Here is a 17,513-nt window from a genome sequence, read left to right as displayed (position 1 = left end):
GTCATCTGTCTGACTTGGTGTTGATTAATACGAAAGACTGTCAATTAATATGTACAAAACAGCCATAAAAAAATACTCTTTGCTTCTGTATGAAAGTCAGGGGAGTGAGGCGCGCGCTCCACCACGTATGACGTATTTCCTTTTCCGGTATATCTCTGGTTCTTTTGAGGGTCTGTTGATAATGTTGGCAATTACACGTGCTGGAATTTTTACTCAATTAGATTAATATCTAGGTGTTAGATTAACCATATCTTGTGCCAATATATATGTCTTATGCAATACGTTCATTACATTGTATTCGATGCGTTCGTTTTTGCAAACGTTGACTCCAGTTTGCAAGAAACTCAAGACTGCACCTAGTTGTGTTAGCTAGCAATTACACCGGCTAGCTTCAAAGCTTGTTCCACCAGCCACTGTTCCGTGAGATGCTTGAAAGTGTTCTTCGCCAAAATTAGCGAGTTGGCTTGCGCTCTCTGTCGACTTCTATAAAGCAGTGTTTTGCATCTCTTTTGTCTAATCTGAATTAGTTCTGTAGTTTGATATTCTTTTATCTTCATAAAGTTCGTGTTCCATCATGGGAGCTTACTTGTCGCAGCCTAGTACGGTTAAAACAAGTGCCAATGGAGGAAATACCAGCATAAGCTATGGATTTTCAGCCATGCAGGGATGGCGTATCTCTATGGAGGTAAGAACCCCATGTGCTATCAAAACTTTTTAAATATTCTTAGTGGCCTTTGTCACAACTTGGAGAAATTGCTACACTGATGTTGGGTTTACCTAGCCTGATGCTAGCTGCTGGAGGCATTCAGACTGGGACTCCCAACGGAGTTCGCTCCCGGACGTGCGGTCCCCGGTGTTTCTATCACTCCCGGACTTGCGGTCCCCACCCGATTATATCTCACGTATTATCATATATATACACACTGCCACCTGATTATATCACACGTATTCACCATATTATTTCTTAACACCACTTATTTTTTTCTCCAGTGGTAAGAATACAGTGGTAAGAATAACACTACTGGATAAGACGAAGCGGATGACGGAGTCTTTTCTACATGCAGTTATAGAAAGAAATGACGGCGGAGTCAAATAAATGAAGCTTGTAAAAGTTAGCAATATTGTTAACGCTTGTTGTTCGCTCTCTTCTACATGCAGTTATAGAAAGTTATAGGACTTATAGAAATGAAGCTCTGCGGTAAAAGTTAGCAACGGAAACGGAAAGCGGGTACAATTATCGGAAACGGAAAGCAACCAAGCGACCAAAACAAAAGCCAATGCCATTTTCCAACCTCACGTGTAGTAGTATAGTAGGTATATAAGTATAGTAGGCCTACTGCTATATATGATAATTTAACCATAAAGTATTTAACCCCCTCCAATTCCACCCTTGCCAGGAGACTAGTCTAGTCAATATAGGGGGTCCACGCGTTGTGGCCACTCATTTCTTTAACCATTAAGTAAAACTTTTGAAAAATAATGCAAAGTAAAACTTTTGAAAAAATAATGCAAAGATGACAGTAATTGCAAGCATTTACGACTTAATACATTCCTCGACTTCGGGTGACTACCATACTGCTGTCATTAACATCAAAACATCCCTGCAACCTTTTAGGGCTAAGCTTATGCTTAGTCAGGTTGATGCCAAAAGCACACAATATTAGCAAACTTGACCCTCACAAAACAATTTTGTAATTTCAATCAAAAACATTAAAAGGGCATGTCCAGGAATATTGGCACCCCTCCTTCAAGGGTTAATGCACACTATTAGACAGCAATGGCAGCATCTGAAGGTTTTGGTTTTCATCAATGACTGTGTTCTTTTCATTTTTACAACCAATCCACTGTGCATTTGGTTGTGTTCTTTGGGTTTTTGTCTTTCTGGAGTGCACATGATGTTCAACTCAAACCAAGTGTTCTTGCCATGGTTACACATTTTACTGTAAATGATGATACCTGTCATGTCATGATGCCTGTCATGATACCTGTGATACGGTCAAATCCTCCAATACCTGATGCAACAATGGGGTGACATAATATTATGGATCGGACACCATGCTTGCTTTTTGGTAGGGTGTCCTTTTCCTTAAAGACTTTCTTGCAGAGTATGCAAACATGCTGTTTGTGTGAGTCACTGAAAAAACTGTGCTATTGCTTCATCTGACCTTAAAACATTCTTAAAAGGGCTGTGCTAGGCCTGTATTTTTTCATACAGCCGTCAGGTGTTCCCTGTTATGACTTTTATTAAGCAATGTGGTCTGCCTTGCTCTCCAACCAAAAGGCACTACTTTGTGTAGTGTTTAACACGGGGTGCTTATTGAAAAAAAACTACCCAGAACAGTTCAAAGTTGACCGTCAGGTCTGTAGATGTTAGTCCCTGTGTTTTTTCATTATTTGCACCGACTTCCAAAGACTTTTATCATAATATCTTCCTCTACCCCCCACATCCAAGGATGTTTTTTTACAGTTCCATGTTTGGCAGATTTCTGAATAACACAACACAGTGTAGAAAATGGTTTACCAAGGTCTTTTGAGATGATCTTTTATTATTTGGAGGTCTTGTTTTTGTAAATAATAGTATTTGTGGTGTCCTCAGGCAGCTCCTCTGTCTTCAGATTGGTGAAAGACACACAAGATGTAACAGGTGGCTATTTAAACACAAATATCATAATTCCTTGCCTAATTCATGTTCTATGGGCAAAAGCAATTAGTCAAAAGTGATTCCCATTTGCGATTTACCATAATTGAGTCAAATTAGGTTTCCAAAATGGTATCCAGTAAAGGGTGCCAATACCAGTGATCCTGGGAACTTTACCATCTTCAATTATTTCCCTCTCATAGTTTAGTATTTAATGCTGTTGATATTTTTTATATTTAGTTTCAACCACAAGCTATCTATAGAAAAATCATGGTTGACCATATTATTTGTTTTCTGGAGATATGTCCCATAATGTACTTAAACTTCAAGGGTGCCAATAGTACCTGGCGGCACTGTACGTAGAACATTATTACTCTGTGTGTACAAAACTTCTGGCAGATTTTTCAGTAGTATCAGATGTACGTAGAACATTATTACTCTGGTGTGTGGGGCCTGTGCTCTGCTCCAAAAGCACACAATATTAGCAAACTAATATTAGATACAGATACAGATAAAAGTATTTCAAAACACTAGGCCTAATGCAAAATACCCAGCACTGTAACTGTTAGAAATAATCTACAAGATACAGTTACTGCCGTGCATCTTGTATCTTATTTCTAACCGTTTCATAATTACTTGGAAATTTTTCTAGCGGTTTCATGACTACACAGTTAATGTTGTGTACTTATAGGTTGTTTTAATGCTGGGTAGGCCTACTTCGCATTGAATTTGGAAATACTTTTAGATGTATCTTTGCCCATCCCTGATTACTAGGCCTACAACTTCAACTTCAACTTTTCAACTTTATTGTCCCCAGAAGGGGCGATTAGGTGTGCAGCAAGTCATAAGCACATATAGACAGCAACAAAAGATAGGCTACCACAGGACAGACATAAAGTGCAGTGGTCAATAAAAGGTTAAAATGACCATAAATACAACAACTACAGTTACTACTACTACATCGTACCACCAAACCAGAGGCATGGCGAACTCTGGAGTATCTGCAGAGACAGTTCAGATACCTTCCTATCAAAATCTCTGGTATCTGTGGTGTGACGTTTACTGACCGGAAACGGAAAGAGGATGTATCCACCACTTACATTTGAAACGTAACGACAAAGTCAATTCATAGCCTAATGATCATATTGTAGGTGTATTTGAAACAATCTGGCGCTAATTATATGTGAAATACACTTGTACGTAACAAAAAACTAACATCAACAAGATAACTGGCTCCGTAATATGGCGGTGGTACCGCTAGTCTGGCTAGTGGGAGCGAGATGAAATGGGAGTGTAATGAGATGGGAGCGCCAGTCTGGGAATCCTGCTGGATGTCCCACACTATCAGTGGCTGTACCCGCCTTTGCTGGTTATTAACGCAAAGACTGTGTAGAGTGGTTAACCACAGCAAGCGTCTTGGAAACATTTGTTGATTTATTTTTATTTCAGAATTGAAATGTATTTTTATGTCACTATCTATATTGATTTGTTGCTGCAGCGCACATGCTAAGTGGACATCATGTAACTGGAGTTTGAATCATTGTTCAGCGTGATGACTAAGTGGCAGTGATGTTGTTTATTGCTTTGTTTAATTAATAGTTTGAATTTTGTACGGCTGTCTGCTGTTTTGCTTAAAGTGATGTCTTACTGGATGACCCACCAAGGCTATGAATCAAAAGAAACGAAGCCTAGTGGGGAAAAATGAACGTGTTGAATTATTTTGGAAACTTTCTTTTCGCAGCCTATTCAATGAACATGTGTGGCTTGTGTTACATGTCCAGTCATGCCTCAATACCCATCATGCTTATTTCTGGAAGCGTTACTTTCATTTGCAATAACGTTTCTTGCACTAATGGAAGTTTTACACCACTTATTTCTTTAGGATGCCCATAATTGTATTCCAGAGCTGGATGATGAAACCGCTATGTTTGCAGTCTATGACGGCCATGGAGGTATGGCATTGGTTTTTGGAATTTCCTCAAATTTTCTAGTTACTTTAACTCGCTATGAAAGTTCTCATCTTCACCAACCGCTCTGTAATGGCTTTCAACACCACGTGCCCTTATAACCTGTAGCCTACCTGCCATGACTATTTTGAATGAGTTCTATGGTGTCTCTGTAGGTGAGGAGGTTGCCCTGTATTGCTCCAAGTACCTGCCAGATATAATCAAGGAACAACAGGCCTACAAAGATGGCAAACTTCAAAAGGTAACACACACGCATAGACGTGTACAACAGTTTTCACAAATCATGGGCATTGTACTTAATGCAAGGCCAACATGTTTTCATTGCTGAAGACTTTTAATAAGGACCTTAATTCACACGATAACAATGATATGATGTTGTGGTTCAAGATCTGGGCTTGCATGCCTGGGTCATTTCCCAGCCCTAGCCCATCTCTCTCCCACTGAATTCCTGTCATTCTCTCAACTGTCCCATCAACAACCAAGACAAAACCCTTACAAAAAATAGACATGATGATTATAATAATACCGGTAATAATAATAAAGATAGCCAGCCATAGGAATACTAAGTTGCCTTCTACATCGCAGGCCCTGGAAGATGCATATCTGGCCATAGATGGAAAGATCACAACGGAGGAGGTGATTAAGGAACTGGTTCAGATAGCCGGCCGGCCTACGGAAGATGCCGCCACTGACAAGGTGGCCGATGAGGACGATGGTGAGTGGCTATTGTTACATTACGCTACATTACACTTAGCTGACGCTTTTAGCCAAAGCTACTTACTTAGTTATACGGTAATGGTTATGCCTTGCTCAAAGGCACTTCAGTCATAGATGGAAGTGTGGGGAGAAGGGTGGGATTCGAACCTGCAACCCTCTTAAGACTTCCTCCCTAGCCATTAGGCCACGAGGGCTCCTATTATCATGTTGATGATCACCACCTCCCAAAGCCGTTAACCCCCTGGGCCAGAGGTTTGGGCTTCTGACCGAGTAACTGCTTTTATTCGTAGACAACAGGAAACATAGAGTGTTGCAACAACCATTTACATAGAATATCTCATACACACATCCAAAATGTGCTTACACAGTGATGATAATAATAAGTACTCTGATATTTAACATTTCAGTTGGGTGGCCGTGATCATAATGAAATTTCAGAAAAATGTTAATGTTCTATCATACTTGCAAATATAAGAGTTTTGAATTTAGCTACCTTAGTGGAGTGTGTTTTTGCAGTGTTTCTCAGGTATTAAAAAAGAGGACCTGACCCTTGTTGTCCATGGAATCTTACTCTTACTTTGATCGTCTCTTTCCCTTCCTTTTAAGTGGACAAAAAGAGGACATGTTCCCTTGCAATACATGGATGGATACTTAGTTCTATATCTCCACGTCATTGTGACGTATGTTGTTCTAGACTTACAATGTTTTGGACCATGTTCATGGTGATACACTCTAATACAGTGTTTCTCAACAGGGGTGCCGGGGCACCCTGGGGTGCCGCGGGCCCCCCTCAGGGGTGCCCTGGAAACCTGACTGATAAATAAATTATAAATATAAATAATTCATATTTGTCTAAATTGATAAGTTAATGCTAGTCAGTGGAATCTTTCATCTGCCATTTATGCACAATAAAGTAAATATAGGTCGCCTCAGTCATGTCGTGTGTCATCTCCAAATGTGTTACTTTTCTAAACTTGTGTGGTATCGGATGCGATGTCATGTTACGGCTTGTTGGTTTGGGGTGCCTTGAAATTTTTCATGAATTGAAAGGGTGCCTTGCCTAGAAAAAGGTTGAGAAACACTGCTCTAATAAACTGAAATTCAATTGATATTAACGTTACTATCTGTCTGTCTGTCTGTCTCTCTCTCCAGTGGACAGAGAGGAAGCGGCCCTGCTTCACGAGGAGGCCACCATGACCATTGAGGAGCTGCTGGTCCGCTACGGCCAGGACCTGAGTGCTGCCAAGCACGCCAGGAAGTGCGGCGGGGGTGACGGCTGCAAGGGGGCGGCAGAGGGCAGCGAGGGGAAGGGCATCAACGGGGAGGTAGAGAGCGAAGGGGCAGCAGGGGCTGAGAGCAATGGCAAGGCCAACGCAGCAGCAGCAGCAGGAGGCTCCAAACTGCGAGCCTGCAGGAGGGCAGCTATGGGCACTGCAGGGGACTCTGGGAGCTCCGGGTCTGGGTCTGGGTCAGGGTCGTCGTCCAGTCCAGACAAGGCGGGCAAAGCTGAGGGAGGCTCCGGCTCTACGGGGGATGCCGGTCCCTCCTGCTCCGCGTCTGCCACCCAGCCACAAGGCGGCAGCACCAAGTCCAAGTTCTTCGAGGACAGCGGGGAGTCGGAAGATGGCGAGGATGAGGAGGAGGGCAGCGACGAAGAGGTGAGGACTGCCTCGCATGCCTCGTTTAATCTAGCCTGGCTGTACCAGACCACATTACCGGTAATTACTTTAATTCATTTTTGATCTGCATCCTCAATGAGGAGTGCTTGGGTGGGAGGAGTTACCTCAGCTCTGATTTGAAATGAGTGGTGACTAATCGCTGACAGTTGACGTTCAAGACTTATGTAATTATGCGCCCAAATATGTTCGCTTATTGGCCGGCTGCCTGGAGGACGACTGAACCCTCCTCAGACAAACGTAATCTGACCATTTGTGAATTACAAAGAAATTCAAAATGAATGGTCTGACCTGTCGGGCTACGTTTATTCCCGTCTAAAGATTTCAGTCAATTCTGGTCATATGTTCTCAAAACAAAGTGGAGTTGTACAGCAAGCCGCTGCAAGACCTCTTGAGCTTGATGCATTTCAATCAGGAGAATGATGAGACTACTCATGAAGTTTCATGGATGAAGAATAAAAAGTTCATCAAGCTCAAAATTGTGTATTCCCCTTTATATATTCCTGTCATTAGAAGGATAACCGCAGTTATTGGAAGAACGGTTTGAATTGACCAGCTGTTTTTGTTGTGATTGACAGGACTGCAGTGAGGACGATGAGGGAGAGGACAGTAGTGAGCTTGATGACACGGAGGATATTGAGGAAGACTCTGAAGACGAAGAGGAAGACGAGGATGAGGAGGAGATGTGCCTACCTGGCATGGATGGCAAGGAGGAGGTACTGTAGACATGGGCTTTCATTGGCTGTTGGACTATTGTTGGTTTAAAATGGACACCTTTTACAGTGTTTTGGGTGGTACAGAATGTACTATACAAACCACACAGCAGCCAAATTACCTAAGCAGTTTAAATTTTTCCATAATTGGAGAGTGCGTGGACGCACAGTTATTGTAACCCCTCCTGAAATTCCAGTGAATGCTCTACTTTGCTTTGTATAATGTCTTCCATTTCTTTTAATGTAACGTAATTTCCCCATCCTGGCTTCTCCCAGCCTGGTTCAGACAGTGGGACCACCGCTGTGGTGGCTCTAATCCGGGGCAAGCAGCTAATTGTGGCCAACGCTGGTGACTCCCGCTGCGTGGTGTCAGAGAAGGGCAAGGCCATCGACATGTCCTACGACCACAAGCCCGAGGACGAGGTGGAACTGGCCAGGATAAAGAACGCCGGAGGGAAAGTCACCATGGACGGACGCGTCAACGGCGGACTCAACCTGTCCAGGGCCATTGGTAAATATCTTGTGTATAAAGTAGAAGTAGAGAATTGGCGGTAGGGCACTTGTCTGTTACGTGGCTGACCCGGGTTAGATTCCGGCCCGGGTACTTTGCCGACCCTTCCCCTCCCCCCTCTCTCTCCCCATTCGCTTCCTGTCATTGCTTCACGGTCCTATCAAATTAAAAGGCAAAAAAGCCCCCCAAAAAAGTACAGGAGAAATTAGAACTAAGCAGAATTGTGAATCTGGGGTCCTTCGGGGGATTGAATACAGCAACCTACAGTGTGAGCAGAGCTACATCATTAACTTAGTGGACATGGGAATCAACCCTCATCAGTAATGTTGGTCTGTGTGATCAATTCCAGCCAAAGGAGGTGTCCTTAGAAGGATTAGATGTCTGAACTTATTTGTTTCTGAACCATCATGTGTCTGTGTCTTGATTGCAGGCGATCATTTCTACAAGAGGAACAAGACTCTGCCTGCAGAGGAGCAGATGATCTCGGCTATGCCAGACGTGAAGGTTTTGACCCTGAATGAGGAGCACGACTTCATGGTGATTGCCTGCGATGGAATCTGGTATGCATTGTAGTGTTTTTGTTTGTTTGTTTTAAAGGTTCGCGCATCCATTTGGATTTTTACTTCAAGCTTTTCCCTTTTTTTATTCATTCAATGGCATGATGATGCATCAACCTTGTGCAGGGATTAAAGTTTTCCGTCGCTACGACGGATTTCCGTCAACTGGATGTTCGTTTGGACGGATTTCCGTCCGTATAATTTATGTCAATTAATTCACAATTTTTACTTTCCAACTGAACACAAATCGAGAGCACTCCTGGTCATGAGAAGGTGACAAGAGGTGTTTGGTGTACGGATTTAGTTATACACTCCACCACTGGTGTGATAGGCCTACAACAGATTCACTCATCAGTAGTTTTGAGCCATCCCCGTTCTTCCCCCCCCCCAAAAAAAAGAAGTACAGCACGAGCGGTGAACAATTCGGTAGCGGTGCAGCGCGAGAGACTAAAAAAAAATAGCCAACATTGTTGCTGATGGCAGAAAAGAAAATAAGTGTAATATGTCTTTAAAGTGCAATGACAATCGTTAAACGAGTTGGACTGAGATTCCAATATGGGCTAATAATGCATAGCTAGAAGAAGGTAGGACACGTTTCCATTATCGTTGCACCTGCCGGGGCAGATTGTTAGAAAAAAAGAATAGTTTACTTCGACTGCGCATGATGTCTTTTTCATGAAGGGTTTGCATTTTAAGCATTGTGGCTTTTACTAACATTATTCATAGCCCCAATGGGACGGCTATCATTGGCAGCTACGCGTTTCATCCTCAAAGTTTAGCGCGTTTGACTGGCTGCGTAAAAGGGCTATGATAGAACTAGCTCTAGTTGTCTTTCTGACAACGGATACTTTACTGTCTCATCTGTAATCATAGCAGATTAACTTTGTTGTTGCCGATATATATTCAAGAAATAAGTTAAACGTGGGTTGCATTTTACAGGAGTCACTGTTGCTATCCCAGGCAGAGCCAATATTTTATGCCACGTCTTGTTCTGGGAAGCAGTGTCCTGATGGGTGGACTCATATGGTCGATAAATGCCGTTTCGATGTTTGTTTCACTTTCAAGGCTTGTTGTAGGCTATTGTTTGATGCTATTTTTGCTAACTGGAATAGTGTGCAGCAACAGTTGTGTGTGTGCTTGTTTTTGAGTGGCTCAACGTCTGTGTCCATCTTCTCGGACTATGCGTTTCGTTTGAGTTCAGTTATTTGCGCACTGCGCACAGGGCTGATGGGTGGGCGATTTGCCTTGATTCGAGTGGAAAGTTGCGCGACAAGCTTGGGACAAGTGTGTTACTTTTGTTAAACGATAGACGTCTGGCTGTGACTGTGTCGTGTCTGCGTGCGTCGTGTCAGCTTGTATGAGAGAACACGAGTGCGTGCAGGAATTGGGGACGTTTTTTTTATATCAATGGTAAGCGTGTGCCTGGCACCGCACATCGAGAGGCAAAAAAGTAGCCATAGGTTTTCAAAACGGTAGAACACAGAGGCAGACTACCGTCCGCACCCTGTTTGTAAACGTCAATAAGTTGTTCCGTAACAGGAATGAATAGTGAAAAAGGGTGAAAAACATACAAACCAACAACTAGTTTTCTCCCTCTGATTGCTATGACCAGACAGTGCATTGTTTTTTAAATGTACAGAAAATACAACTGCAAGCAATGCGCACCAGTGCTTTCACCCAAACAGTGTTTGCCCATTCTGATGTGAAAGACAAAATATACCGGTAGCCTGCTACTACTACAACAACAACAAAAACCATAATGGGATCACTGTATCAACTCATTGCAATTCCAAGTCAATAATTCTGTGAGATCAGCTACCATTTTGAAGCAAAACTCATTGTGAATCCATTCTGCATAATGTTGTGAACAATTCATAAATAATGGGTAGAAATAAGAGGAAATAACCAAAACATGCCCCAAATTGCAGTTCAGTGCAATCTGGTGGCCTAGGCCTGTCCCCTCTCCCTCTTTCCATTTTTTTTGTTAGGAATTGGCATCTGTAAGCATAGCATTGTAGGCCTACATCTGATTGAGCACATCTGATTTAGTACCTATAGGTACATTCATCAGGGATTAAAGTTCTCCGGCATATACCGGATTTCCGGCTTTTTGCGATTGCCCGTGGGTTAATTTGTTTTTTAAATAGAGCTCTTCAGCGTTGACGTCAACTTGTATGCGGCGTTTGGACTACCGGTTCCCTGGCGATTTTTTACATTGCAAAACGCCATAGAGATTCAGGTTTGGCAAAAATATAAGTTGCACGGCAACAACGAACATTAGCGTGTCCCCGCATCCCTTTCTCATTAGTGGAACGGATCGTATCATCATGTTGGTGTATTCACATGTTAAATAATGACGATTATAATTCAATATTGCTAACCCCTTTCTGATCATTAAAACTTCCGAACTACATACTTTCCTTTGGTTGCCATGGGTACAACCTTCCGCACGTACATGCCGTTAGATACTGGCGCCGTTTCTGTAGTCGCCAAAAGCTTCCGGGTTTAGCATATGGACGCAACATCGTATTTATGTCGAAGTTTGACACAAAATGATCAACCATGTCATACCTACAGCCTATTTTTAACACCCTCGACAGTTTGCGGGGGTTCGCTAAGCGCGTGCTTGCACTCGGAGCTTATTTGAAATTTACCCCTATTCATTCCCAATGGAGGCCGGAAGCCGATAGGAACCAGGACGTCCTTAAATGCTAACATGAAAGACTACAATCTACTACATGCTTCCGCTTCCGCTGAAGAACTCTATACTCGGAAATAAATTGACGGTAAATAAATAAATAAAAAGACAACCGTAATCCCTCCTGCGTTTGTCAGCCAATGGTAGCAAAGGAGCTCACTAAAACTAACATTGTTAACCAATCAGAAGAAGAAGGGGGCAGGTCTTAGGAAAGCGTGCTACTTCAGTATCTCGCTCGAGTCGGACCACCACAGAGCCGGCGGTCTACGAGCAGTCGCCGACTCGCCGTTCTCATGCCGCGGTCACAGAGCAGTGTCAACAACTCGCTCTACATGGCAAGGCACCTTGCACCGTTTATTGCTCTATGAGCAGAAATATGTGTTAAGATTACTAAACTGCATGCTATGTATTGGTGATGCCGTTGTCGTCAAAAACATAAATGGAACTGGACATTGTGTGTTTGGACATAGCCTACAGAATGTCGATAAGCATACAGTGTTGATAGAGCTTCTCTGCTCAGTGCTAATAATTAGCTCTCCACAACACACAAGGTTCTGTTTTTTCCACAGACGTTCGATACCTCTGTGTCTTTTCATAATTTCTGAACCCAACTTAGAACTTAACACAGAGCTGTCACAGCATCTCCCGGAGTGTGGAGCGGTCGAGCGGACCGTTTATCTTTGTCTCATCTCCTAATGTCAACCACTGCCTGTGCATTATGCTACCGGTAGTTCCATTCAAAATAATGGCTGGATAGCGTGATTCATGAATCAATCACCAGATTACTTTCTGAGGTTGTAGGAAGATGTGCTTCAGTCTACAACTACTTGTGAGAACACCAACAGTAAGAGAATAATTTGTTATTAGTTAGAATTTAACAAAAAAGCTTAGTTTCACTTCAGCATGTTGCAGATGCCACACTCATGCTGAGTTTTGTTAGCGCGCTAACTACCGAACTTTTATGCTAATGTTTTAGCTAAGAGGAGTCGGGTTACTTATAATAAACACCACCTACATATTAACTGATATTATCTCCGATGGAAAAATCAATGCAAAAGTATTGACATTGGCGCTGTGTTCAACTTAAAAGTGACTCAAATAGCGCCTAGCAAGATGGCAGTCTGCATGCAGACAGCACCAAGTTTCATCCCACTTGGTTGTTGGGTGTATAATTCCGGTCATTGGCACGTTTTTAGTCTACATTCATCTCAAGTTGCCGTTTTCATGATGATTGTGAGATCGTTAAATAATATGTCACATAGGCCTAATGGCTTGTTGATGGCTTTTAACAATCTGTTAATGGGCTTAGTTTTCAGTGGAATTCTAGTCATTGATTTGAGGCTAAAAAATAATACTGCTATATGGTGATGGACAGAACAACTTGAGCTTGATGATGAAGCAAGGCAGTCTTTTTTTCTGAGAATAGCCCAATAGGAGAGTAGCCAGAATATTTACAGGGCAGGCACTACAAATTCTGACCTAGAGCTAGCTCTATCCAAGGCTCTATTCAGACTGACTGTACAGCTGAGAAACCTAGAACCCATCTATCTACAGACACAGACAACATCTAGTCCATAGTAGCCACCAAAATGACATTAATGAATTAAGTTGATTTGCATTTGTAATTCGTTAAAACTAAAGGTATTTTGCATTATTATTCAGCCATGTCCAGGCATTTGCATTTTCTTTTTTTTAAAGGCAGGATTAAACACTTAGGCCTAAGTAACCAAAGATTATGCTATTACCTCTGTTATGTATCTAATATGTCATGGTATTTCAATCTTTGTTGGTCATATTCTGCTACACATACTTTTCTCATGCTTTTGTGATGAAATGGCCTATGTAACTACAATATTATGCATAATAAGTATGTAATTATGTAATAATGATTATCGCTACACCCTTTTGGTCTCCTTGGTAGGCCCTATTCGAGTTGCAAAAGTCATTTTGAACCTGACATGGCACCCACATCAGAATAAGATAAATAAGACAAACATAAGTGTAAATACTAAGCTTAAAAAGCAATGAAATTCTCGTTTCACCGTGTATCGAATAGGGTCGCGTGGACGCACCAAAAAGTTCAGGCACAGGATTTTTTTAAACTTTAATCCCTGATTCATATTGAGTGTATACAGACCTACTTAGTGTATAATGAATATTCATTGTTAATGTGAAGTGTAAAGTTTTATGTTGGTTGAAGCTCTGATTTTGTGGCAGTTTTTGGTATTACTAGCACCCTCAAGACATAGGCCTATTCTGCTCTAGGCGACTGCCCTGTCTGCCTATGTCTAGCGCTGGCTCTGAGCCTCTGACACCATTCCTTGCGTAAAACCAGTGTATATTTCGTTACGAGGGCAGAGCCTGGCTACATTGGTTTTCGTAGGGTTACGGAGTGATACTCGATCGGGTACCTAACCGGTAAAAAAGTTCAGTCAGATGACTTTTTTTTGCTTTAATCCCTGCTTGCGGTCTTCTCAGATTTGTCATTGTCATTGAATGAAAAAAAGAACTTGAAGAAAATATCCAAAGGAGTGTGCAAACCTTTTTGTTTCTGCACCGAGGATTGTGCCCAGGCTAAGCCACAAACACCTCGTTATATGACCTCTCTATTTGCAACAACGGTTGCCGATGCTACCATCATAATATACTGGTCCGTGTGTATTGAGTTTTCAGCATTAGAGCATTCAAAAGCACTGAATGTGCCGTTTAAACGAAAACACAGTTCTTTGCTAGTCGTGATCATTGTGTTGCTGACTGTTGATGTCATTTAGAAACCCTGGGGACCATTCCATCAACGGCGTTAACCCCAAATCCGAGTTCAAGTCGGTAAACTGCGCTATTTTAAGACACAGATCCGTTCATGCTAACCTGAAACTCAGCTGAGTTGCCACAGTAATTTATGCTCCAACTCTAACCTGGTAGCTCCCAGGTTTAATACCAGGCTAAATGAATCAGTGTTGCAAAAAAAATTAACCTGTAGGAAACAGTGTCACAACGGGTACGTTCCGCTTAATTCCCGCCATCATTTTACGAGATGAAAGCGAACCAGTCACTCTATTGTAATAGTCTATGATGTGATAATGCCAGTAAAAACTACTGTAGTTACCATTGTCTTTCATTTCGGGGGATTCCTGAAATCAGCACATTTTGAAAACTTATATAGTGTTGATTTACTAACATGATAGTGAACACTTTCATTTGCGCAGACGAAGACGTGAATGGGCCAGTGGGCAGGTGTGCTGCGTAATGTGGTCGCCCTGGGTTCAAGTCCTGCATGGTGACATGTTATAGTAAATGAAAACTTCATAACATACTTAAGCCTATTCTCTCCTTTGATGTCGCTTTTTGGCTGGCTTCATTTGCTATCAAGCATAGGCCTACAGTTAAATGTAGACCTTTAGGCTACATCTTACAGCATAGGCAAAAAAAAAACATCTTCACAACCACCCAGACGCCGACGCTTGGAGTTTGCATTGCAATGATTCAGCAAATGATCTCTGCCTAACGTTTTACGCAGTCTATGCTTTATTTTATCATAAAACAAATTCTTCTGAAAGGTAAAATTAAAACACATGATGCAAGCATTTTATTTTTACATTGAAATGATGGCATTCGAAGTACGGACGATTCCCCGATGTGATGTGAACACCTGTTGTTGTTTTCGAACGCAGGAATGTGTTGAGCAGTCAGGAGGTGGTGGACTTCGTCAGCGAGAGAATCAAGCCTAAAGACGGTGAACACCGGGCGCTGACCTCCATCGTCGAAGAGGTGAGCCGCTTCAGTGAATGATGGCAACCTGGGTTTGCCTTTCAGGGGTGCATTTCTCAAAGCCATCGTTGCTAACTATGTTAGCTACTTTGTTGTTTACAATGCACTTTCCCATTGGCAACTATCCAAGTTGCTAACTGACTAACAACTATGCTTTTGAGAAACTCACCCCAGGAAAGCATATTTTGCTAATGATGTTGTTTTGCTGCTTTATTGGCATCAATGCCTTTTCCCATCAGTAACAAATTAAATTGCTAACAGGCTAGCCAACCAGCCAAATGCTGATAAATTCAGTTTGGTAGAAAAGACCAACTTACTAGCCGCTTTGACTGATGCTGAGTGTATGAATTGCTAGTGAGATTTAACATCAACATCCAAATTGGCTAGTGATGAAAAATGTTGATTTATAGCCTTGCATGAAATTATATCTTTCTTGTCCTTTATTTTTGCTTATCTTTTTTTTTTTCAATCTGTTCTTTTCCCCAAAGCTTCTTGACCACTGCCTGGCTCCAGACACGTCGGGCGATGGCACGGGCTGTGACAACATGACGTGCATGATCGTCACCTTTTCCCCCTACGCTGGCATGAACCAGGCCGAGGCCACCAAGAAGAGGAAGCCGGCGGACATGGAGCCAGAGAAGAACGGCAACGACGCCAAGAAGTCGAAAAGTGAATGAAGACGAGATTCCTCCCCTCCCAAGAAACTGACTATCAGAACTCTCGGACACCCTGCGATGAAAAGGCTCCTATAAGACGGTGACGTTGTCTGACAAGGGATGTCGATTTTAGTTAACCCCAGACTAAAAAAAAAAACATGAAAAGGCCAACGTGCCATTTTTTTCCTCTTTTTGGAAATTGAAAATCATTTTGCTTCTCTGCCCAATTTTCAACACCATAATATTTGGATATGCTAAGCAGCCACCTAAGATGATGACATGATTCAGGTAGTATGTGAATTCTAGGAACCTTACATGTTCTTTTCTGTATATAGTATTTTCTCAGTCCCTGTCCTAAAGGGTTTTTATTTGCCTTTTATTGTGGCTCAATGTGAGATTTGGTGACTTCGACCACCAGTGTTTTATGTTGGAATGTGTTGTTTTTTTTCTTTTTCTTCTTCTTTGTTTTTTTTCTTGTTTGTTTTTTTAAAGACACAAATGAGATTTTGTCTTATTTTACCAAGTTGGAACTTCATGTAAAACACTGCACAAGTATTTTGACTTCATCCCATCCTCTTTTTTAATAAAAGAAAAGGATACTGCAGTTCCATTTGTTTGGTGTTTTACCCCAACATTCCCATGCTTTTAGTTGTCGACGGACCCATGAACCTTTTTGAGTAATGGGTTGCTGTTCATGTTTAATTTGGCACCATGCACTAAATCTTGTAAACTACATCCAATGTTAGCTACCAGACTGATTATCTGAAGACGTTGTGACAAGTCTATGAAATATAAAGACATGAAGGTTGAAGGCTGTGAGTGTTCAAATGAGTCGCAGCCCTAGGCGTCGTCTGTGTCATTGTCTTGTTCGTGTCCTTCACGTCCACATTTCAGTGAGGTTTATATACAAGGTATTTTGGAAAATATATTTTGGTACTTTTTCAACATCATTGTGAGTTGCATAGGAGAAAATAAAAGCACCTGCTCAAACCAAGACCTTTTTGTTTCCATAAGCCAATAAACTGATGTTAACAACACCGTTTCAACCTAGACTGTTTTTTCAAAAGGTGTGACCGAAAACACTGTTACAGTGTGTGGATATTTTGGATAACTTTTTATACTACAAACGCTTTACAATGGCCATAATCCCTGTGCTTGTTTTTCACAGAAAGTAAAAGTGTGTTGCCAAAGGTAAACATTGCTAGAAAAATAAGAGCACATCAAATGGTGATCTTTCGACTGCATGCTGCTGTATACATTATTTTATCCAGCACTATCCAAATCTCTATCATAGGTTTAACAGAATGTGAACAAACTTAAACAATGACCCAAATATCACTAAGATATAAATTCTCTAATCAACCGGACTTTCATGTTTGATGCGCAAATGGTAAGAGAAAAACAATTTATTTTTTAAAAATGAATATAGAATGTTAATGGTTTGATGGTTTACAGATCATTTAGCCCTCCCCCACTGATGACCAAATCCAATTCAAGGAGTGTTCTTGTTACTATAGCCAAACTACAAATTACGTTATTTGATCATATGAACATGAACGATATATTACTCATCTACAAGTTTAGAGCACTGTGGTCACACCTTTGACAATCC

The 17,513-nt window shown here is 41.7% G+C and overlaps 1 protein-coding gene across 2 annotated transcripts; it reads left to right on the top strand.

The window, feature by feature from the left end:
* The first annotated feature begins 158 nt into the window (after positions 1-158).
* On the top strand, positions 159-16,505 carry ppm1g (protein phosphatase, Mg2+/Mn2+ dependent, 1G). Of its 2 annotated transcripts, none has more exons than XM_063192058.1 (10): positions 159-685; positions 4,521-4,590; positions 4,761-4,846; positions 5,191-5,320; positions 6,475-6,980; positions 7,577-7,714; positions 7,988-8,222; positions 8,653-8,782; positions 15,149-15,245; positions 15,734-16,505. In XM_063192058.1, exons 1-10 carry the CDS (start codon positions 575-577, stop codon positions 15,920-15,922), a joined length of 1,692 nt encoding a protein of 563 aa, XP_063048128.1. In that variant the 5' UTR covers positions 159-574; the 3' UTR covers positions 15,923-16,505. The 2 variants fall into 2 exon arrangements, with proteins under 2 accessions (XP_063048128.1, XP_063048127.1); XM_063192057.1 differs by having other exon boundaries at positions 6,475-7,040.
* Positions 16,506-17,513: the final 1,008 nt, after the last annotated feature.

This window comes from Engraulis encrasicolus, chromosome 24 (assembly GCF_034702125.1).
Source record: "Engraulis encrasicolus isolate BLACKSEA-1 chromosome 24, IST_EnEncr_1.0, whole genome shotgun sequence".
NCBI lineage: Eukaryota > Metazoa > Chordata > Actinopteri > Clupeiformes > Engraulidae > Engraulis > Engraulis encrasicolus.
Note: the sequence above shows the minus strand (reverse complement) of the source record. Positions and strands in the feature narration are given on the sequence as shown.

Coding starts and splice junctions, on each gene's coding strand:
- ppm1g (XM_063192057.1), top strand. CDS start 575: ATGGGAGCTTACTTGTCGCAGCCTAGTACGGTTAAAACAAGTGCCAAT. Junction 4,591..4,760: donor AGTCTATGACGGCCATGGAG/GTATGGCATTGG, acceptor GTGTCTCTGTAG/GTGAGGAGGTTGCCCTGTAT. Junction 5,321..6,474: donor GGTGGCCGATGAGGACGATG/GTGAGTGGCTAT, acceptor CTCTCTCTCCAG/TGGACAGAGAGGAAGCGGCC.